Source organism: Beta vulgaris, chromosome 8, assembly GCF_026745355.1.
Source record: "Beta vulgaris subsp. vulgaris cultivar EL10 chromosome 8, EL10.2, whole genome shotgun sequence".
NCBI classification, from domain to species: domain Eukaryota; kingdom Viridiplantae; phylum Streptophyta; class Magnoliopsida; order Caryophyllales; family Amaranthaceae; genus Beta; species Beta vulgaris.
In genome coordinates, this window is record NC_079209.1 from 55,786,477 (window position 1) to 55,811,088 (window position 24,612).

At 37.8% G+C, this 24,612-nt stretch overlaps 1 protein-coding gene across 2 annotated transcripts; it reads right to left on the reverse strand.

Annotated features, from left to right (window-relative positions):
- Positions 1–4,197: 4,197 nt before the first annotated feature.
- Positions 4,198–20,875, reverse strand: LOC104902003 (uncharacterized). 2 transcript variants are annotated; one of them, XM_010689644.4, is made up of 20 exons: positions 19,703–20,874; positions 18,311–18,761; positions 17,807–17,894; positions 17,532–17,713; positions 17,155–17,291; positions 15,245–15,311; positions 14,115–14,286; positions 13,910–14,024; positions 13,151–13,226; positions 12,879–13,061; positions 11,974–12,134; positions 10,992–11,097; positions 10,264–10,468; positions 9,905–10,182; positions 9,682–9,803; positions 7,288–7,432; positions 7,115–7,207; positions 5,897–5,970; positions 5,095–5,148; positions 4,198–4,801 (listed from the first exon to the last, which is right to left on the reverse strand). In XM_010689644.4, exons 1-20 carry the CDS (start codon positions 20,749–20,751, stop codon positions 4,501–4,503), a joined length of 4,059 nt encoding a protein of 1,352 aa, XP_010687946.2. In that variant the 5' UTR covers positions 20,752–20,874; the 3' UTR covers positions 4,198–4,500. The 2 variants fall into 2 exon arrangements, 1 of the variants encoding a protein (XP_010687946.2); XR_007269327.2 differs by lacking the exon at positions 4,198–4,801 and adding an exon at positions 6,816–6,880 and having other exon boundaries at positions 19,703–20,875.
- Between the last annotated feature and the right edge of the window lie 3,737 nt (positions 20,876–24,612).

Below are 24,612 nucleotides of genomic sequence, written 5' to 3' on the forward strand. Positions count from 1 at the left end.
GCGCTACTTCACTGAACCTGAATCCCTCTGGCGTGGTATAATTCAATGCAAATATAACTACCCCGACAATTTCAGAGTAACTGATCTTCAAACCCCAAAAGCAGGGGGACCATGGAAAAGCTTATGCGCGACGATTTGAAGAATCTGAGTGCAAAGAAACTGATCTTGAGCGGAATAAGATGTAAAGTTGGGAATGGGAGAATGGCACTTTTTGGGCATGATATATGGATTGGATGTGACCCCCTAAAATCTCTCTATCCCATATTATTCTCAATAGCCATAAATAGAAACGCCTCCATCAGCTCAATGGGCTTTTGGAATGGGGATAAATGGATTTGGACCTTAGCTTGGTCTCGCGAACTAAGGGTCCGGGATCTTATAGAGCAAAAATCTCTCCTCTCACTCTTAAAGGAAGCAATTATCTCCCTGAGCAGCCATGATGAATTTGTATGGGCCCACTGTAAAGCCGGAAAATTCACAGTTAAATCTCTCTCATATGAGCTTGATAAGGAGCTGGGGCAGAATTCGCAAATCATGTCTGCCAAAGTATGGAGAGGCCTCGTCCCACCGAGAATTGAAATCTTTGTATGGCTTGCGTGCCATGGTAAGTTAAACACTAAGGCAAAACTTGCCAAACTTCAAATTATCCCCGCAGATCAAGATTTATGCCCACTTTGCGGTGGCAACTCGGAGTCAGTGGATCACCTATTTATCCACTGCCCATTCTCATGGAAGATATGGTCATGGTGGTTGAATATTTGGCATGTTGCGTGGGTTACCCCTTCTTCCATCAAGGATCTCCTCAGCTCATGGAGCCCCCCTTGTTCGAAGCCATTTTTTAAAAAAGTGTGGTGGGCGATTCTCTACATAATTATATGGTCGACTTGGAAGGAAAGAAATGAACGAGTTTTTAACAATACCCAAAGCTCCATTAATCAAATTTGTGATCTCATCCTCACGCGCCTAGGATGGTGGATTAAGGGCTGGGGCGACCCCTTCCCACACTCCATTAGTGAAATCATCAGCAACCCAATTTGTCTCAAATGGGAAGAAGTTTGTCATATGGGCTCAGTGAATATACCGAAAGAGATATGCTGGATGCCTCCACAAGTGGGGGGTTTCAAATGGAATGTTGACGCATCCTTTAACCCATCCCTAAACCGAGCCGCAATAGGGGGAGTACTGCGGAACAATAATGGTGATTTTATTTGTATCTTCTCAACCCCTATACCGCCAATGGAAATCAATAACGCGGAAGTAAATGCAATATACCGAGCACTTCAAATAACCATTGGCAGTCTCCACAAAGTCCAACCGGAAAATTTAGTCATTGAATCCGACTCCCTCAATGCAGTGAAGTGGTGCACCGCGTCAGAAGGAGGCCCATGGAACCTCAACTTCCATTTCAATTTCATTAGAAACATTCAACAGCGCTACCCCTCCCTGTTGATCACCCATCAAGTTCGAAGTGCTAATCATGTTGCAGATTCCTTTGCCAAACAAGGACTTCATAGAAACTCGGAGTTCATTGCTTGGCTATAGGTAGCTTAAGTCAGATGTAGTGCCGTATTAGTTTCATGGAGAGTGAGTTCTGATCCTACGTTCCCTTGAATGTTTGAATCAGTCTCTCTCCCCAATATTTTGTATAACACAGTATGGATGTTTTCCTCATCCGGGAAATTAATGAAATCAAAAATTATCAAAAAAAAAAAAAAGAGGACCAATATTATTTTCATTCATGGAAGAGAGGCTCCTCATATGAACCGCCCTTGCATCTCTTTGCAACCTATCTTTCCATTTGAGTTTTGATAAAAATTTACAGTAAGATAGACTATATACTTTGGTTCTATTCAGAGTTGACATGTCAGTACTCAGCAGTTACATATGCTAGCATTAGCAAAGGTCAAGCCAGAAAGCAACAGCTAGGAACTGATAAAACTGCAGCAGGAGCTTGATGAGTGTGTTCAACCCTTGTTCTTTGGATGTTCCTTCTCTTTCATTTTTGGCAGCAGAATTTACAACTTAAATGTAGAGATCTTTTCAGTCTCAGGATTATGAAGTGCAGATTGTCTGAAAGCTGACTGCAAAAGTCATTATTTTTGACACACAGTTATAAAACTGACTGCAAAAGTGCAGATATGCTATGATATTTGTATGAGGCAATATACTGCATCTGGTGTAATATGAATGAATTAATCTTTAATGGTCATGCTAAATCAGTAGAGGTTTTGTTTAAAACTATACCCAACAAAGGTTTTCTCTTCAGTTACCCCACTCATTATTCTGCTCCTGTGGATACTTTTGTGCAAGAAAAGATGGGAAAAAATATACTCCCTCCGTCCCAAAATATAGTTCCCATTTCTCGTTTTTCACGGTAATTTATGCAAGTAGAATCTAAGAGAAATATTAAAGATTTTTTATTTATTTAAATAAATATTGTATGGGAAAAGATGATTTTAGGAGAGAGAATAGAGAATAATTGGTGAGAGAGCATTAATTGTAGCATTTTGTTTGAATAAACAAAGAAAAAAACAAAATTCAAGAAGCAAATAAATGATGGGACACGGGTTTTCTAGACAAATTACAAAAAAATGTGCAACTAAGGCTATGTTTAGTTCACCTGAAATTTTCTGATCTGAACTTATCTGATCTGATCTGAACTTATTTTTTCTGATCTGATCTGATCTGAACTTATTTTTTCTGATTACAAGATCTTATCTTTTAGATTTTTCTCAATATATAAAAAAAAATATAGTCATGTGGGGTCTTGTTTGATTCGTCTCAATGAGTACTTTATTAATATTCAATTATTATAATTTTTACTAATATGTAATGAAAGATATAATGATTTTTAAATATAAGCAAGATCTGAACTGATCTGATCTGAACTTATTTTTTCTGATCTGATCTGATCTGATCTGATCTGATTAGATCTGAAATAAGCAAAAATAAGGTGAACTGAACATAGCCTAAATATGGAAATGGAAACTATATTTTGGGACATCCAACGGAGGGAGTATATTTTTGTGCAAAAAGATGCGGAAAAAGTATCCACAATGCACTTCACAAAAGTGTAAATACCGCACTGATTCAAAACATCACTTCCGATATGTACATAAGAATTGAAGATGTAGAGCCCATTTACGTCCATTAATTGCCTCTTGAAATCTGAACAGTTTTGGCAACTGAATTCTATTTTTGTTATAATTAGGAGATTACTACATCAACTTTTCAAAACCAATATATCAACTACAACACTCAAATTTCACTAATTATTTGTTTAGTAAATCCACGCTTTACATAGACAAACGAGAATCTTGTTCATTAGAATTCATTTTTTTATATATCCATTTGAGCCACGAAGGTAATACAAACAAGAGGAAGGGAGATTCGAACCTATGACCTATAGTTCACAGCACCTCAATCTTAACCATTAAGTCAAGATATCCTTGGTTCATCATAATGCATTAGATGTACAAAAAAACTCACAGCAAAATATGACATGCATCAACAAAATCATAAAAAAAGAAGAAAAAAAAAAGTTGATGACCAATTATTGATAATAAATGAGCCTTCAATCGGACAGATGGTGAAGATAGAAGGGAAATCCAAGAAAATGTAGAAATAAAAAGAGATTGATTTAGAGTGCAAAAATACTGGCCATCTCTTCAAGTATTGGTCATGAAACAAACTTCCCCAGCTTATTTTCAGTTCAGTTCAGTTCAATTCAGTTCAGACCAGTTCAGTTCAGCTATTGACAATACTTTTACTCTCACATATCACTATTCATTTCAGTTCAGTTCAGTTCAATTCAATTCAGTTCAGATCAGTTCAGTTCAGTTCAGATCAGTTCAGTTCAGCTGTTTTATGCCGAAGAGAACAGGCCCTGAGTTTCTCCATTTTGGCTATTTTCTTGTTCAATATTTCTTTCTTAAGAGCTTCTTGCATGTAGGAGCAATGGATAGCAAGAAAATGATACTGGTAAATAATAGAAGAAAGATGGGTAAAATGGAATTATGCAAAAGTACTACAAATGAAGAGAAAGTCGTAAATAATAGAAAAATGGATGTGGAAAAAAATGAATAATGCAATATCACTACGAAATATGATTTATCTTTAATCCCTCCATTCTTATATAGGTAAGGGATGTATAATGATAATTTTAGTGAGGCTATTAAATGGAGGAGAGACACACCCTTTCAATAAATATGTATTGTATACTACTATAATATAACAACATAAATATCTCTTATGAAACAAGAAACTTTCTTAACAGGTTAATGTACAAATTTGACAGGTATACCAAGGCCTCTAGCAAACAAAAAATTGACAAATAATTTTAACCGGGGTACAAAATTTTGACTCAAAAAATCAAAAGAAAATTGAACTATCACTATAAAAAGACAATTGAACTATCACTATATAAATACAATCAAGTTATGCCTAGGCCACTATGTTTCTAACCACAGCTTTGGTATATGTTGCAAAACTCTTGGTCATTCAGTCTGAAATAGGCTGTGAGTCCATGCACAAATGAACCAGCTTTCTTTGGTACTGCCCGTACAGTTCATAAGCCGCGATGACTTCTTCATTTTCCAGGCTTAGCTCAGGCAAGACTGGAAGCTTGCCTTCAGTTGACAATTCAGTCTCTTGTACAGAGTCCTCCCTATTAGCAAGGATATCAGCATGAATTTCGCGACAAGCAACAGCGAACATGGCTGCTGTGTCTGGTTGCTGGGCTTCACGAAGAGCTGTTAAAGCTTCGCGAAATGCACCAGCTGCAACATACAAAATCAGAGCCCTGCAATGAAGAATAGCTGCAGGTAAGGAGTGGCAGGTCGAACAAGATTCGCATGTACCATTATATCCTGGCCATGCCCAATTCTTTTAGATATTTATATTATATAAAAGAAAATGATAATCAGACCACTGTAACTAAATTTTCATTTCCAATGCCTCATTTTTTAGGGTTAATAATTAATTATACAGCAACAGTTACTCAACAGCTTCAGAAAACAGAAAATTATATATGTTTAGGCAGGAATTCCATGTTTAGTAGCAGCTACCTCAATATAAAAGAAAAAGATGTCATACCTCCAGAGATTATGTTCACTGTGAAGGACATGGTCAGCCCATCTATGCAACACCCTAATGTACCATAAGAAAAAGTAAGTCGGTCAATATTGTATGGAGCTTCAATAAGAATCCACAAAGTTGAAGTAAATATGGAGATTCCTCATATGCCTTAAGGCTTAAAGTGTGTTGAAACTAAAATAAGTTTACTACACAGAGGGTTATGAAATCTTTTCCTTACAAAAGACAAAAAGAAGATACTGAAAGTCAAATTTCATATCTACTGCCAATGATGGGCAATAGCAAAGTTCAGAAAACATACGACCTGATTTAGAAATTTATATATAAAAACAAAAAAGAACTTCAAAACTGAACAGAGGCCAGAGTGGAGAGACGGTGGTGGGTAGAGTTCTGTTAAACTGAGTACCTCCAATTGTTACAATGCCAATAGAGTAGAAACCGTAATTTCACTACAACCAAGAAAAAATTCAACAAACAGCTTGTTTGGATTGGCTAGCATTCTATAATAGCTATGATGCTCAGATCTTCATTTAAGCTCAAGCATACACTCCAAATGAAAGTGAACACTCGGAAATTTCAACTTTGGCAAGAAAAGGGAAATTAATACTTCTCTACTTCTTGATGCATGTATAACAAAAGAAAGTTTCCTTGTCCACGTGTTCCAATCAAAACTTTGGACACTATTAGCTGTGTCTCCATATTTGGAATTTTCCATGTCCACTCTTCGACGCACACGTGAACTTGACCCTTGTATCCAAGACTGAGCATTCATAGAATAATGTAAAAATGAGAAGAGGCAGACCTTGAGTAATCAGAACCCTTTAAGTGTGTCGCAGCCAGAGTTGCAGCGTCAGTCCAACATCCAGCATCTTGTAGCTGCATAACAGGATAAGAAGTTCCTCAGCATATGAAACTGAACTGGCATTTCTACATACATATTGTGCCTTTCTGGGGTAGACTAGTTGGAAATTCATCAGAATCCTGCCCTAACTATTGCAGGTAGAAATTTATTCCACGCCGGTGTAGCTTTAGTAGATCCAAAATACAAATTCAAACTAGTAATATGCTCCAATTAGAGCGAAACCATTGTCTATTTACAACGCTCTTTCATTAAATTTTCTGAAACCCAAACATCTTGTGTTCTAGGTATATTCATGAACTTTTCTTCAATCATAATAATATTAGAGTATCAGATGAGCAAATGCTGACATAAATGTGAATTTACAAGTGAAACACTAAACTCTTATATGAACATTGCATAATTTTTCCTGTTTAGTTTAAACTTTACACTTTGCAATAGATTGCCCTCATGATTCACATTCTAAGAGCTTGGGACAAATGATAAGCAAAATGCTTCACTTAAAAGCAGCACTCTCTCTTCTTGGTTTTCTGATCACTGTCAGTTTCCAGATTTTAGTTTTATGAATGTAAAAGTCATATGATATAAGGGGTATGTATAATGAACTTATAATTAGTCATACTGAACATGTCAATTTAGAAAACTGGAAACTGAATTTCCTGGTTTCTATATTATTGTTTTTATTTTTCAAAAAAAAACTGAAACTGAAAACTGGAAACAAAAAAGGATAACGAACAGGCCCAACTAGTCATAATGATTTCTGCTCTAGCCTCTCCTGTAGTACACGGATCAAGAACTCACGTCTTATCAATATTTGTAATACTTACAAAAAAATTACAGTGGTAATAATAAAAATATTAACTGGTTAGAGCACAGCAATCTCATCAAGATCTCATGGAGGCGCACAATGTGGATGAATCAGACGGCCTGACCATCAGAAAGAAGCTTCAGAAGACAAATAAGTTGAGCAACACATAACATGAACAGCCATAAGTGGTCCCTCCACCCCTTCCAGGTCAAATTTGGCTTGAATCAGTTAGTGTGGTGGATGATGAAGGGACCTCAGCACAAATATGAGAAAGCAGATCATGTGCACAACTATTAGAGGTTTTTTATTACTCTTCTTTTAGGTTGGTTTGGCTAAGGGAGGGGAAAACTGACCTGAGAACAGGCTTCTTGATGTCTTCCAACAGCACAAAGAAGATGAGTGCCTGACAATGACTTATCTGTCCTTACCATATTAGCAGCAACGACCTAGATGCAGGGAGTTTGGTTAGAATATTTACATAGCGGACTCATAGACAATGTACAGATATGTAATGCAATTTTTATACCTTCACAGCAAGTTCAAGAAGAGACTTGGACACAGCCGAAGCAAGGGCAACTGCACGAAGCGCATTTGCATGGAAGTAATGGCTTTCAGGGGAAGTGGATAGCAATAAACTCACTGCAGCTTCTAAATTTCCCACTGAGACAAGACTGCCCATAATACCAAAGGACTATTAGAAAGAAAGTACATATTATAATTTGTTTAAAGCAAGTAAAATTAATCAACACAGGGTAAAATATCACTGCTGCTTAGAACATGAAACACCATGGTATGGAACAACTATTGGGAAAGGGATAGCTTCTCCTCATCTCCATCTGAATTCAGTTGTTACATTACAATTTCAATTTATATTAATCACATGACTGTTAATTCTAGCCAGATAGAGTAATTATTATTTCTTCTATTGATTAGTTAAAGAAGCCAGTGATTCTTTTGTTTTATCTACCCATAAATGTATGATCAAAATTTTCCTAAATTATTATGCAATTGATGGTCTGGTGCCACTTCTTTTTTTTCCTGATTTTTAACAAATAGTAAGATGTTATATAAACTATTAAAATCACTAAAATTCAAACGTGATCCTGACTTAGAGTTGTTGATTAATGATTCAGACCAGTGGTTTCTAATTTGCTCATTGGTGAGCGCATTGCATTCTGGCAATTCTCGTCAAGAGGACATGGAATTTGTTGGGCACTTTAATAAAATCTAGTTTATCAAGAAAGCAACATAAATTAACTAGGGAACAAGTGGTTCAGGACTTCAGGTATCTTAGTCTCAGATTATGAATGGAAGCAATTGAAAGACACTCATCACAGTAACAGATAAAATAAGGAAACAGCTTTACAATTGTTTCTAACTGGAAGACACTAATGATAAGTTATGCTGTAAGGTAGGGTAGCTGAAAGGCCTGCGATGCCACGAAGACCGTTTCCAGGGGTCTGTCAAATTGAGAAAGCTGGATAAGTTAATACAATTGAAGATACAACATAAACCACTAGAAAACTGGAAGTACCACCTACAGAGAAAAATATGCTAAGATGCACCACGATGCCATTAATTATTTAAGTTTACTATTTGCTTGTCTTGCAGTGAAACTGGTAGAAAATCTACATTGCCCAATAGCAAATGCTGCAGTCTAAGATCACGTAGAAGTTAATAGTGGGCCTAAGATGTGTTACTTCTTACTCTGCTCTAAAGGGCTACTAGAGGCATCAATAATTTGGTTTCTTGTATTATCATAAAAGAATAATTTAACAGTCACATGGTTGCATCTTCTCATAATAAAAAATTCAAAATTGTCAATGAAATATCCTTTGATAGTGGTCTTGCCATCCCATAATGTCTCCGTGACAGTGTGACTCTACTTAACACGTGGCATCTTTAGGATCCCGATGATAATCTAATACTACTCCCTCCATTGAATTTACCGTCTCAAACGAGATGTCAAGTTCATGAATCTTGACATATAATATTTATAAACTATACCAAATCTAAAATGTGCGACTATACTCATCAATTCAAAGTGGTTTTGAACTTATTTTTTCGTGTCATTTTAGTTCTTAGACTACGTAGGTTACCAGTGGTCCAATATTAGCTTGTGAATGACACTGTTCCTGATTTTGTAGATAACCTACTTCATGAATCATGATAGCGTAAAGGCACAATTTTTTTGTTCTTATAATTTTCGTATCTAGGTACCCCCTTGATATCTTTCTAATAAGGTTCTTTATTAATCATTACTTGTTCAAAAAAAATGTTGGTTTAAGATGGACATTACAAGATGGAGTAAATAGGAAGATGACTCTTAACCAGACATCCTAACACAATATATGTGACTATTATTCCCAAATTGCTCAACAGAAGTCTATTTGTCACATCAACACCAGACCAGTTGCCGGAGCTTCCTTCTCCAAGAAACCTAATATGAGATGTCGGAAAGTTTTCCCTTAATCTACCTCAAAGGCAGCAAAGAGGGTTATAAAGCTGATAAGGGCTCCACTGGCACTTAAATAGATTGATGGGTTCTGTAAATGAAATTAACACTACTCAGTGTTTAAAGGTGCAAGTAAACTAGGGGAAGTGCAGATAGTAAAGGTTTAGCCTTGAAGGCAGCAAAGTGTAAACAGGAAACAAATTATGAGATGAGAGTAATAGTTTCTTTTTAGTTGTGTTTTGTAAGCAATCAGAAGCAGTTGAATTTCTGAATGTCCTAAACTGTCAGAAATTCCATAGTTCCCAACACATAAGCCTTACTGGCTTACCCATGAAAGCTGGACTCGCTAGCAGTTGATGTGTCTTGAATAAACTGAGAGCTACCTAACTTAATAATTCTGATCTGCCAATAAAAAAAGACAAGTAATAACCACTATATATCTAAAAGAAACAACAGCAGACTTACTCATGCACACGATTTTGGATAGCATCTTCTCCATTCAGTTTCTCATGCCAAAGTATACGTTCATTAGCAGTCTCCCACAACTCTTCTTGCTCAAAGGCCATTAATCTAAGTTGGCCTCGACTCTGCAGAAAAAATGAAGCCAGATTACAAAATGGATAGACAAAGATAAAAAGTACACAGCTTTTCAACTACAATGATACTGCTTAATCTACACACGACTTACCAGCGATTCTCTTCTGTCTGACCCAGGCAATGTTTTACCACCCGATGTTATTTCAGTCAGAACATCAACCTCAAGGACTGGATCTGGCACAGACTTCTTCTGAGGCTGCTTAATAAGTGACTTATTTATCAAATGATTAAGTGCACGAGGCAGCTGTAACCAAAAAAGTGCCTCAGATGATTCACCAAATACCATAGCAGCAAAGGCAAGCCTCACAGCAAAACCTTTATTTAATATTTTAGCATAAAGTCTTGCTCTCTCGTCATCAAGAATGCACCCTGGACAAAAAGAGAGCATGCACTAATGAATAAGAAATTTGAAAACCCAAAAATTGTGCAATGGCCAAAAGATAGAAGCACCTTCTTGGCGGTAGGGTTCCAATACTTTGAGAAGCATTTCTGGGACTGCAGCATCGCCAGCAGGAGCCGCATCAATAATGTAACTGCGAAGATCTCCAGCTGATTTTGGAGTTCCCGAGATCTGATGAGGCCTTTTATCAATTGTTAAACTATTTGTGTTAAACCAAGAGGGTTTTACACCCAGTTGCAGAACCATTCGCAATGCCTGAAGATAAAAGGATATTGTTCTCATGAACTTCAATATTTGCTATAAAAGTATTAGACTGATGTCAAGATCAGGTAGTCAGTCACCTTAGTGCACAAGAATGAAAATCGTTAAAGAATATAATTATCGTTGGAAAAATCTTGCCATTATCAGGTTACACAGTCCAATCCACAAGGTAATAACAGTCCCAGACTCCAGCTACATGAACATCATAATTTAAAATGCATGCCACACTTATATAGATTAATAGTAAAAAGCCTTACAAAAACACGGGAACCTTTTGCTGTTATAAGAATATAATGAAGCTAGATAAAAAGGGTAAAAGAACAAAGCAAATCTCCTGAGTCTAGTGCATAAATCCATCTAAATTCTGAAACCATTTAAAAAATAAAAACATATGGAATGTAAATTCACGCATGGTCATTGATTGCATAAAACCCAGAGACCACAGCAGAAGTATGATTACTGATCTAACCAGGACAAAGAAAAGTGTAAATAATTAATTTGCATCATCATAATTTACCAGGGCATGTGGAGTAGGAAGTAAAATGGGAGCACAGAGAGGCATTGGCCGAAATTTTTCCTTAATTGCTCCATATTGAGCTCCATATGCAACTTTTTGGTCATTCCTGCAAAAGGGTAAGTAGAATTTAGAACAAAGGGCATTAAAAATCATCAGAAAATTAAAGAAATATTAGAGGACCTTATAAAACAGCAAAAGGTATGACTTGTTTAAGTTTCAGCAATATCAGTTATTGATGCATTTGATTCTGAACCTCAAAAAATGAACATGTTTTTCAGAAAAAGGGAGAATGCAACGAATTAACTTAATATAACTATCAAGACAAATTAGTTGAATTGAACTTGATATTCCTCCCAAAATATTACAGACTGCAAGTGTGATTAACCTTGTCAGCTGAAAACAAATTAATCATTCTGTCTACAACTTAAAGCATTTAAGGCTTGCAACCTATTTCATTTCCTGAACATCATAATGTTCTCCCATTGCAGATTTTCCCTCTGCACAAGTTCATTCTTATCATCAGTAGAATCTTCATTCACACCATTGATTGTGATAGGATCCTGAAATGGGGGCGAAAAGTGGGGGGAAAAGACTTCTTTGCTTCTTTTTAAGAGTTTAGGGTATAGGGAGAGTGGAATCCCGAGTGAGGCCATGAGGAGTTGAGCCTTTGTCACGGTATCTTAGATGGTTGGAGGCTGTGAGCTATCCAACCGACTCTCTGAAACAATTTAGAACATGTGATGATGCAAACCATACATTTAAAGACATTTAAGAGTGATAAAAAAAAGTGCAAAAACTTCCAAATGTGAACTTATTATAATGATGTAAGGACTAAGGCATCGTGATTCATCTGTGAAATGGATGCTAAGGTGAAGAAAGAGCCTAATACCAATTAGACATGCTAAATGATTAGTAACTTTAGTAAGCTTTATTTAAAAAGCTCATGTGGTAAGTATACAACTGAACATAGCAAGAAACTTACACAGCAACTTCAACAAGTCGAAAACTACTATCAGCTCCAGCAATGCACAGTACTAGTGGATCATCATTGTGAGTTCGCAAATGCAACCAGTCAAGTTCCAGTACAAGTGTTCCAGGAAATTGGGGTTGTAGAGGGGAATTCACTAGGGGATCTGATGAATCCTGAAAATTCGGCAAAGCTGACACCTCAATTTAATTGGAGAGCAAATAAATCGTGGACAATGTTTCAAGTTCTTTGGGTATAAATTTAAAAGCAACGATTCAAGTATTCGTGCAATTCCCAGGTATAGAGAGAGTGAGAGAGAGAGACAGACAGACGGACGAACGGACGGACAGACAGAGAGAGCTTCAGGAAACTGTTAGGAGCAGCTGTAGACATAAGTTCTTATAAATGGAAAAGGAATCTAACAAGGACTAAGAAAAACTTCAATTTCTAATATCTATAATTGATACTCCCTCCATTTCACAAAAACAGTTACACTTTGTATTTGGCACTATTCATTTTCACTAGTTTAACCTTCATTTCTGCTTTATACATGAGGAACAATATAGTCAAGTAGGATCTTGTTTAGTTCGTTTCAATATGTATTTTCCAAAATATCAATTTTTTATATTCTTTACATATACATGATTAGAGATATCGATGCTCAAAGTTTACATTGGCAATTGCGAAAAGTACAAGTGAGGAATGAGAAATGGAGGGAGTACTAATTCTAAGTGGTTGTAGGTGTGTGAAGTAGGCTGAGGCTGAACAATGGACCTTGCTCTTCCCTTATTTCCTTATAATTCACGACATGAAATTGTTGCATTAAAAAACCTTTATAGAAAATGAAAGGAATAGTACACTCCAAGGGGAAAAAAAAAAGAAAAAAGAACATTCCAGTAAGATGCCTCGGCTACACTTACAAGGTCATATACGGCAAATGTGTTATCATAGAATAGCACAGCAATACGCCCTCGACTTCGATCTCCAGCAACAACAGGTGAAAATTTTATCCTTCTTATTCCTTCTCTGTGAGTATTGAACGAGGAAGTGTGTCCAGTTGTTACGTCCCACCAGCGTATGTTACCAGACCTGTCCCCCATAACCTATGAGGATAAAAAAAGACTTACCCGTTTGAAATAGATAAATATTTGCTTATACAGTATTATAGCAGAAAAAAAAGTGTTGAGCATACCACATGAGGAAGTCGGTACGCCATGGCTGTGATCAACCCATCAGAAGAAACAAATGAAGAAGAAGGCCACTTTGGTCTGATAAAAAGCAAACCACTTAGTGAGGATGAAACCAATTACAAAAATATAATGGTACAAGGCAAAATAGGCAAACTACTACAGCAGAAGTCAACCCAACATAAAGACCACGATATACTTATGGAAATTCAATTTTTTTTACTTAGTTTAAACTTTAAACTAGAAAGACAAGGAGAACTGGAATGCAAGAGAGCAATAACTTCACATGTTGAACATGATTCTGGGGGAGAGGGGTGGGATTGAGAATTGAGAGAGCCAGGTAAATTAGATTTGATATATCTCTAACATACTTCCAATATTTCATAAATATGTGTGTGTGTGAGGTAAACATCCTTTTTCTTGTAACTGTACTTCATAAGGTCAATTACAATAGAACAAGTTCAGCTAGGCTACATCATCTCCTGTGACACGTTATCTATTTATTTATATTTTGTCACACTATTCTCTTCACACACAAAAGAATGAAAGATAGATATCTAAAATTTCCAACACCCAATGTCTCAGACATGTTTTTGTTAATCTGCAACAGGCAGTGATTGTAGCCTCTCAAATGACCAACAAATCACAAATGATGACATCTAATTATATAACACAATATAAAGCAAAAACCAAGGAAAGAAGAATCTGATATCAACACTCAGAATCAATCCAATACAATTTCTGATCACAATATACGGAAATACCTGAAGTCTTTGATTCTTCGGCCTTGGACCTCAAAAACTCCTAGTGCACCATTAACAAGTGCAAAAGCAAAACTCTCAGAGTTCTCATCCTGAGATCCCTCAGAACTTGCTGCCTCTGCAGATAAAAGCAACTTTCATGTGTAAACAGTCATTAGTAATGCAAATATATTCCAAGTACCTTAAATATTATGTAAAGTGAGCTTACTAGAATCTTGTGAAGATTCATCTGTTGGGGCCGTGGGGGTTGATGTCCCAGTTTGCGTACCAACAATACGGTCCTTTAAAGATATCGAAGATTGCCTAGTTGGTGCAGATGGTCGAGGAACTGTCGGGAGAGTCCATTCCAGTACTGTAAATGGAAGTGCTAGTGATCTCAGCTAAAATGAAGAAGTAGACATCATAAGAATATAAATCAAAGCGCACCAAAACTGAAAAATTCTCAGCAAATTGGGAATGAAAGATCTGTACACAAGAACATATGACAAGTATTCAACATTTTTTAAGGCGTTGAGTAAATCATCTTAATGAAACTACAAAGAAAATGCATCTACAGTAACACATTGCACTATAACAAATTAAAAAATCAAATTAGTTCTAGCATTTTTAGAAGAAACACTCGACATTTAATATAGGCTACCTGTTTTCCTTCACCATACTACCTCTCTCCTGTAAAGATTGTCAATTAACTGGAGAAAAATTATCCACTCTTCCACAATTATTTCAAATATATATCATAATGATTAACCAGCTGGCAGTAGAACATATGCTCTCTTGTTTCCTTAAAATTCTTATACAACTGACATAGAAAGCTCAAAGCACTCTCTTTAGTCAATTTCAAGAGCATAAATTCTTTTATGTGGCGCGCTACACCATCAATTGATGGAATGAAAGATGGTGTGGTGAGTTTACACTGGAATTAGTAACCTGTTTACAGTATGATAAGTACCCCATCATATTGTGATAGATCACCCCTTGACCAATCCCTAGATAAAACGATTGGGCAATGTATTAACTATTAACCCACAAATAATAGGACAAGTAACCCCTGTATAGTATGATAACTAGGCCTTTCATAAAGTATGCAGTAACCCCCCAAATAATAGGGTAAGTAACCCCTAAAGAAGAACTAGAAGACAAGCAACCCCTTCTGAATGTAACTAGTTTTTTTTATCCCGTTCAACCCCCGAGCTTTATATAGGATATATACATACTGATGCAAGACTGATTTGGTGGAAGTAATAGATTAATGTCTAAAATGGATACATATAGGATGTTACAAACCCAAAAAAAAAACATTCAGCTAGAGTAACATATAAAAGATTTTTAGCAACTGACCATAATAGGGTTCTTCGTCATAGCCCACACCTCGACAGGAGCATCGCGAAATAAAATTAGCAGATATCTACACAATTAATGCAAAGGGTTAGAGATTATTTTGATGTTATCAACTGGCAAATTCTTAATCTCAAACCAAAATGATAAAAAGGAAAAAGTATTCAAATACATAGAATTCAAATCAAACAATAGAGCGATTAGGCACCAATTATCTCAGATGAGTTGCATGTTCTTGTAACGGAAGGCAAAAGGAAAAACAAATTCACTGGAGAATTTCCCTTCGTTTCTTTTTGGGGGAACGAGTGGAGAAAATGAACGCACCAACAAAAAGAGATTTTGGTTAGTTAGTATCAGACTCTCCCTCCCCACCCAGTGCACCCAACTCCACCTCTCAGATAATCACATCATAAATACCTGTAGTTAATCCTTTCCCGGTTGTCCTCATATCCTAGACTCCTAGTTCCCAAATCCCTGTCATACATTTGCAGCACCCAGTCACTACTTAGATACCAGTCTGCCACTCTGCCTATTAAATATCATCCCCTACATCTAAGTTATATCAAAAGGTAACAGAGCTCTTCAGTCTCAACTCTCAACACTACCACCAAACAACAAACAACAATGCCAAAGCCATACTCCCATAAGATGGGGTTGGCTGCATGCACTAATAAAGTATATTCTATGATAGGCTCATCAACAAGGATCTACTTCATTCATTTCTACCTAGTACTTTATGCTCCAGCAAACCCATTTTCTTTTTGTAAAGTTTCACTCCATCCAAATCATCTTTAGTCTGATCCCTTTCATCCCAACTTTGTACTTTCCTCAATCCTCACTGGTGCATATTGTGGTCAACAACCCACGTGTCCAAACCAAAGTAAGGTTCTACCTTATTATATATAACTCCAACCTCCAAATATCTTCATTCCAGATTATGTCCCTTAGTGTTCCCAGCAACTATCTCAATACATGCATCTCTACTACACCCATCTTCTATTCCAAAATATCCAGCATTCCAACCCATATAATAAACCTAGTAGTCTCAATCGTCAACACTGCCACAATTACTTATAAAATCCCACAGCATCCTGCACTATCAAGACAAGGTCTTTCTGGTCGAATTCTATAAGTTATCTAATTATACCAGCTATCTCCAATTCCTAAAAGAAAAATTTTAAGTTTCTATTCTATGCCACAATGTCCTACAAAATCAAAGCAGAGAGCTCATCTCTCACCATACGCCTTGCAGGAGAATCTGATGACTCGTGAGAGTCCTTGCAAAAGGGAAGCAAATGGTTGATGTTCTGTTTGAATAGCACCATAAGACTCCACATCTGAATTCAACCTAGGTTCTCAAATTAAGATCTCCATAATCAAACAATATCCCTCATCCAAGAGATCCTATGATTGAGCTTTCAAGGTCAATCTCTAACAAAAGCATGCATGGTCCCTTCAAGCTAGAGTCTGATTCTAGTCTATGTTACTCATACTCTCCAAAACTTCCGAAATGTCGAACAGCAATAAAAATATCTTTTGTCTCTCTATTATGTTTCAAGGATCACACCAAGTAGTGTAAGGTTATTGCAGAGACAGAGAAGTAGAGATCATAACATCCATAGGCAATACCTCATAGTATATCTAAAGAACTAGAATGGGAATCACTAATGTGCAAGTCTTTTAACAAAGCCCAAAACATTCCATTTAACATCTAGTTAAGAAACCCACACTATAACCAACCAAAGGTATTCTTGATACGACAAGAAACCAAAGGGAAAGCCAATCAAACTATGTATTGCTTTGAGTGCAAGTCCCTGCTTGTTGAGAGGAAATGTCAAACACCCGGAAAATAATTTAACTAAAAAGGAGCAGATAGCCATATAACCAAGTCAACTTTAAAATACAGTGTTAACCTTCCAGATGAAGAAGCTCTGAGAGCTCGTATGGGTGCCCTTTCTGGCTTTTGAAGAACCCGAAATGCCCGATTAAAGCCACTTCTAACACAGGTCACAATGAGCCTGTTAATATAGCCTCCAGATTTTTCATTGGCCTGCAAACACCCAAATGCTTATGCTTTTTATCAGACAAAAAACCGTGAACAGGATAATAACTAAAAGCAGAGGCCTCAAGGAGAAACCTCATCGAGGATTGCCACCTCATCTGACAGATCCAGACAGCAATAGTTAAGATAACCAGCAAAGAAAAGCAAGACAAACAAACAAAATGACCATAAAAGTCTGAAGCAAGGAAGTGTGTAACTAGTATATGGATATCATAATGAGTCTATTACCTGAGTGTAAGAAAAAGACACCATACGAGAATTTCCTAACCATCTTAATCCCCTCACAACCCCGCTATGAACAACAAAAGAACCTGTAACTGCATTGGCAGAAACATCAACGATCTCAATTGTGCCAGTTTGGGTACCCAGAGCAACCAGTGGAACGGCCACAGCAGGATGATTACCACCACCTTTAGAGAGAGCAAATTCAAAAGTCAATACACCAGAAATTTTGATAAAAAGTTCCATTGAGAAGTAAGAAAAGAGTCAGAAATGAAACTAACGGGCCAAAGTAGCTGTGAAAGAAGGAGATGGTACAGCAAGTGTAGTCACTGTTGAAGAAAGAAGATGCAGTTGTCCTACTAAGATTATCTGTAGAGTGCATTAGTAAGTTAGTGCGGATAAAAGGCAAATAATTTCGTCAAGCCATCAAATGAGAACGATAATGAGATCAAGGATGTACACACAAAATACAACAAATAATAAAGCAGATAAAACATTTCTTAAAGTTCCCCCATCCAAATAACTAGTAGAGAATAGATCAACCTGGAAATAAATATATATCTGCTTTGTTCAATGAGCCATCTAAACGCTAACCACAGAGATCAATATCTGATTTTCAATAACTACCCAACCCAAAAAGTAGCGATTATATGGCCAGTTCTTAAGTGATTCAATAGTTGAAATTGTATAGAACCTAAAAAACTTAATAATCAGGAAGTAGGGGACAATTCCAGCTAGACACACGAATATAACTTTATTAGAAAAAGTATGAGCGTATTACTAACCTTAAACGATATGTCTTCAGAAAAGACAGTCAAATTAGATGAGCGCTCTCTCCCCTTCATACGTTCCGATCTTTGGCTGGTCAAAGATCCCTCAGAAGCGTCATTACCTGATCCATTACCAATCATAGGTGCTTTCAACTTCGGCACATCTTTAGGAGCCACCTCGGGGCCTTCAGCAGTTAGAAGCCAATTCCATACTTTTCCATCATCAGAAATAGAGATCAAATGAGTCTTTGAGGCAGGAAGCGACTCATCACAAAAATCGAAAGGGTTATCATAGTCCTCATCGCTAAAAGGAGTATGAGGCACATCAGAGTATATCTTGCCAACATTCTGAAGAGCACAGTCTGATTCACAGATTACAGCAGCGAGAATAGAGGGAGAAGGAACAGATGAGCCAACTGAGGGCATCAATTCTTGCATTGTACAAATCGAATAAGCCTGTTCACCTCTGTGGAATAATACATAATTAGCATTTTCTTCCCATATTACCCAAGAAAACGGAAAGGGGAACTATATAACAGAAGTCATATGTATCTGGCGTTATTTTCAAATGATGCTAGCTTAGAGAGAAAGACTAGCTTTGGCTATTCACAAAAATTCAAAATGAAAAAAAGAATGTGTAAAATATACGACTGACAGAACTACAGTTATCACTCCCAAGAGCTCACATTAGCTAGAATTTGCTTTTTGCGCATTACTGAAGTACCTCTTTTTCTAGTCCTCCTGCTCATATACTCAATAGTTTCTTGTACTTACTCTCATGAGCAAGTAAGAATTCCTGATACCTGTTTATTGATTTTGCGCAGTTGCACACCCATGATGCTACGTCATCTATTGTAATAGTCCTAACCTCTCTTGGAAGTCAAAGCCAAACTCTTTCTTTCTATAATCAGAACTAAGTTTGTAAGTCTTATCTTTTCTAAGCACATTACAAACATATCATTTAACACCCTCATTAACAATGAAAAACTCTAATGCATATTTGCAGAAGCAACCCACTGACAACAAACAATGCCAAATTCCAGATAAACATCTAAATAACTTGCATATAAATCAACACAACTACTTTACCCAAAATGTAGCATTGTACAGACAATGACCAATAACATGCACGAGAAATATATGTGCTAAATGCAACTCCCATAGACAATATAAGGATTCCAAATTCACACAGTTTGTAATATAATTCTCCAATTCCACTCTTAAAAAATTTCCACATTGCAACAAAAGATCATAACATAATTCTCCCTTAAAAGTTAAAACTACACCAAAACATCCAAATTTGCAACACAAGCAATAAAACAAACAACCAATCACATGATCAAAACCACAATCACAACAATGCATAAGCTGCTAAGAAAAGAGACAATGTGAAGGTGGCTAACTCACTCTCGACGTCTCCAAGTGCTAAGCTTGCCATCAAGATGCACACAATACAAGAGCTCACTATTGGGATCGGGCAAAACATCAAGAAACTTCCCTCCACGAGGCAAATTAGCAGCAAACAAAGGCGTCTCATAATGCAAATCAAACACAACCAATTCCCTAGGAAACGAAACAAACAATATATGCTGCCATTCGAGCGAAAACGCACATTTAGCAACATAATTCGGGAAAATCGCCGACGCAGGAGCAGTAGGATTACTATTAACCCCCAAATCCTTCTCCAATTTCACCAACTCAGATGAATCCGTCCTAATCAATAACTCCTCCAAAACGACGTCGTTTTCCAATTCTCCATTAACCCTAACAGACAACAAAAACCCCTTCAACCCTAACACAACAAAATGTCGCGCATCAAACGGATCACGCCGAACACACGACAAAAACTCCGAAACGGCGTCGTATTTGAAGAAACACTTCCCAGTAGAAGCTGAAAATAGACAGAATAAATGGGGCCCAGTAATCGCACCAATCGCCCACGTGTCAAACGTAGAGTTAACCCAGCAAATATCCTGAACACCGAGTTTGAACGAATTGTTATTATTATGATCTGTATCCAACCATAGAACAGGAGATCGTGATCGGAAATCGAGAAGCGCTAACCTACCTTGTCTGTCACCGACGGCTAAAAGAAGGTGAGAGGAGGAAGATGATGATGATGACGTGGAGGAGAGAGAATCGGAGGAGAGAACATCGAAGTGACGGAGAGAGAATGGGGCCCAACGAACGGAGGTGACGAAAGGAGAGAGAGGAGGAGAGGAAGAAGATGAGGAGTAGGAGAGAGAAATAGAAGGAGGAGGGAGAGGAATTACGGAGATGAGTTGCATTGATCGGGTGTCGATTAAAGAGATTGAACTGCCTGATGCGAATGCGAGGAGACCAGATGAGGTTATGTCAGATGCGCCGCCATTGTTGCGACCTGGTGGACCTGGAAGCATTGATTCCCATGGTTTTGTGGTGGTGGTGGTGGAGGAAGGTGGTGAAATTGACGCCATTGTTGTAAGATTGTGGTTTGTGAAAATGGAGAGGGAGAGGGAGAGGAAATGGAATGATGTGATGTGATCGGGTGGTTGAGTTGGGGAGCGCGGGAGTTGTGTTTGGAAAGTGGGGGGTTACAGTTGGACCATGACATGTCGAAAATGGATGGATTTTGAACACGATTTTTCGACTAGGAAAAAAATTTATGGTTTTTTTACCAAATACTCATGATAAAAAAATTTATTCATCAAATATCTCAGTTTTTTTCAAAATTCATCAGATATACCTAACTTTTAAAATAATTCACCAGATACTCCAAAATTTTAAAAAAAACTGACAAATAATGCCCTTGATGACTAACGGCGGTTAACTCCGTCATTAGTGTTAATTAACCCTAAAAAACTCTAATTAACCTAAAAATCCTAAAAACGTAACTAACCTAACTCCCTCTCTCTCTCCCCTAACCCACCACCCCCCCCCAACAACCCCAGCCCCACCAGCTACAATCCCCCACCACCCAACCCCCCCTCCCCTCTCCTTCCCCGCCAATCGCGCCGCCCCACCCCCCTTCCCCGCCAGTCGCACCGCCCCCTACCCTCCCCTTCCCCTGCAGTCGTGTCACCCCTACCCTCCCCTTCCCCTGCAACCGACATGCAACCCCCCTCCCCTCCCCGTCCCTTCGCGCACCTTTGAAACCCCTGCAGTCGTTTTTTTTTCATTTCAGAGGGGGTTGGGCAGCATTTGCGGGGGAAGGGGGGGGTTGGGCGGCGTTTGCGGGGGAAGGGGAGGGGAGGGGGTTGGGCGGCAGTTGCAGGGGAAGGGAAGGGGGCTGCGGGGGTGGGGAAAGGGGGAGGGGTTGTTGCGGGGGGTGCTGGGTGTGATGGGGGGAAGAGATGGGGTGGGGGAGGGGTGGTCGGTGGAAGAGGTGGGGTGGTGGGTGGGTGGTGGGTAGAGATGTAAATGGATCGGGTTCCGGGCAGGTGGAGCATCACCCGCATCCATCACCCGCATCCACCCACTCCACCCGATCCATCCATCACCCGCATCCATCTCCACCCGAATCCATCCATCCATTTGTAACCGGGTTAAACGGATGGATCGGGTGATTAACGGGTAAAATCAAATAGTATTAGGAGAAGAAAGAAAAATTACTAACAAGAACCACTAATCCATTTATATAATTCTACTTACTATGTAAAATCGTCTCCAAACTAACCCTAATCCACATTATTAACATTTATATATTTATATTAAGAAAAAGCCCAAAATTTAAAAAATTAAATATTTTTTACTTTAAACGGGTGACGGATCGGGTGGTAAACGGATGATGGGTCGGGTGATGGATGAAAAAATATCACCTGAACCCGACCCGCATCCATCACCCGATTATCCGTCACCCGGCTATCATCCGTTTAAACCGGGTTTTTCACCCACTTAATAAACCGGGTGGAGCGGATGGTCGGGTGATCCACTGGATATTGCCATCTCTAGTGGTGGGGGGAAGAGGTGAGGTGGTGGGTTAGGGTTAGTTAGGATTAATTAGGTTGACTTAGGCTTAATTAGGTTGACTTAGGGTTAATTAGGTTGACTTAGGGCTAATTAGGTTAACTTAGAGTAAACTTGTAAATAAACACTAACGGTGACTAACGCCCGTCAACTTTTGGGGTATTTGGTGAATTTTTTTTTAAGTTAGGGGTATCTGGTGAATTTTGAAAAAAGTTGGAGTATTTGATGAATAAATTTTTTTATCAGGGGTATTTAATGAAAAAACCGAAAAAAATTAAGCTGCGAGTAAACTAACTATGAGAGTTTTGATAAATTTTGGCTCGGTTCGAATTAGCGGGTTTTGACACGAGAATTTCGTCTCTGTCTAGTCTGAGGGTTTGTCATGAAACGGGTTGCTTCTTTTAGCCAAAGCCCGTCCCGCCTATGATCACATCCATTTGATATATCAAATAAGCATTAAATATATGTCATAAAATAATATTGATTTAAGAATTTATGACATAATTACATGTCAATTAATTTATCAATTAAAATTTTTATTTTTAAGGGGTGTGCTATATACAACAAAAAAAAGGCTAAATACAGCAAAACATATTAAAAGACGAACCTAGCCCTTTTAAACTTTAACCCCACCTAACACAAACTACCCTCAACCTCCATACCACAACAACACAAACATCTCCCCACTCCTCTTCACCCTGCGGGTCTGCAACAGCGTGCGAGAACCATCGGTGGTGACGCGCCGACCCACCCTCCTCCTACTTCTCGTTCAACGCGCCAACGTTGTTGAACGAAGCCACAAGCTCGTCGGGAACTCCTCCTCACCGGAAGCATAGACCACCCAAGGTCAGTTTCTTAAACTAACCTTCAATTCTTTTTTTGTAAAAGTAGAATTACCTTATTGTATGATTTATATTATTGAGATTTGATATAATTTTTGAATTGGTTGTTCTTTTATTGAGATGTGTTGTGAGTTTTGAGAACCCGATCCGAACCTAACTCGAAATAAGCGGGTTCGAGTTGAAATTTTCGACCCGTTTAACTAAATGAGTCGCCCTGAATCTGACCTGGAAACTAAACGAGTTAAGTTCGGGTTGAAAATTTCAACCCGAAAATAACCAGCCAAACCCATTTAAACTAATTGTAAAGTCAGATTCACGAAGAGAGAAAGGGGAAAGAAAAAACTCATAAATTAGCCTAATTCATGTAATTGAAAATGGAAGTTATTGTTGTAGTTTCGAGTACTAAAGAAATAGAATAAAAGGCAGGAATACTACAGAAAATGACTCAATAAATTATTGATAAAAGCTATTGAAGATGAATGCCCCCCAATTAATAATATTTCTTACATAATTCTCACCATAGAGAACATGTCCACTTATTCTTGAACCTCAGAAGAAATTTTTAAAAATAATCAAATTAAACTGGTCGGGTTGGGGTCAACCCGTTTATAACTAGTTCAGGTTGGAATTTTTGACCTGTTTTTTGAGTCATTTTCTATAGGTTGACCCGACCTAATTGCCAGTCCTAATTGGAATAATAATTATTACCATTTTTTGTATTATTTTAATAAAAAATATCATTAAATGATTGTAAGAAGAAAAAAAATAAGTAATTGCACTAGTATGTGAGCCCTACACACTAGAAAGTCATATCTCCTTCAACCCAAATGATATCTTCCTCAAGAGCCATTTTGCAAAGTGTCTCCGTGAAGAGAGAGAATCTTTATAATAGACCTGGGTGTACCATGCTCATGGTACACCCAAGGCTATTTTCAACAAATTAGCAAAATCAGCAAAGAGCAAAATGAGCAAATGAGTAAAATGGGCAAATGAGTAAAATGGGCAAATGAGTAAAATGAGCAAATGAGCAAAATGAACAAGCATTTATACTCATTTAAGAAAATGAGCACACTTTTACCCAAACTCTGTCATTTGCTCATCATCATCTTCCTCAATTTCAGATCTGGAAATTTCTTTTTTTTTTTGCGAATTTTAGATCTCCATTGTTGTGTTTGGAAGGTTTGGAAGGAGGAGAGAGAAGAATTGAAACAACAACAACAACAACTGAACAATTAAACAAATGAACAACAATGAGCAAAATAACAAGAATAGAACAAACGAGCAACGATGGCATCGTCGGAATTGTGGCTGCTTCCTCGAGTTTTCTTCCATGGCTGACATTTCCATTTTTTATGGGTTTTGTTTTTCTTTACTTTTTGCCGGCGGTGAGAGATAGACAAGTAGAAATGAGCAGCGTCAGCATCACCGGGAAAAATGGCAGCACACGGAAGAGGAAAACATAGGGAAGAGGAAGAGGAGATAGAGTAGGCGAAATTACGAACGTGCCCCTGAAGTTGTAGTTTATTACAA

What these genes read in the sequence shown, in the direction of transcription:
- LOC104902003 (XM_010689644.4), bottom strand. Translation starts at nt 20,751, where the DNA reads ATGGCGTCAATTTCACCACCTTCCTCCACCACCACCACCACAAAACCA. An exon ending in CTGAAGACATATCGTTTAAG is followed by an intron (nt 17,895 to 18,310) that starts GTTAGTAATACG and finishes TGCACTCTACAG; the next exon opens with ATAATCTTAGTAGGACAACT. An exon ending in CATTTGCCGTATATGACCTT is followed by an intron (nt 12,135 to 12,878) that starts GTAAGTGTAGCC and finishes CCGAATTTTCAG; the next exon opens with GATTCATCAGATCCCCTAGT.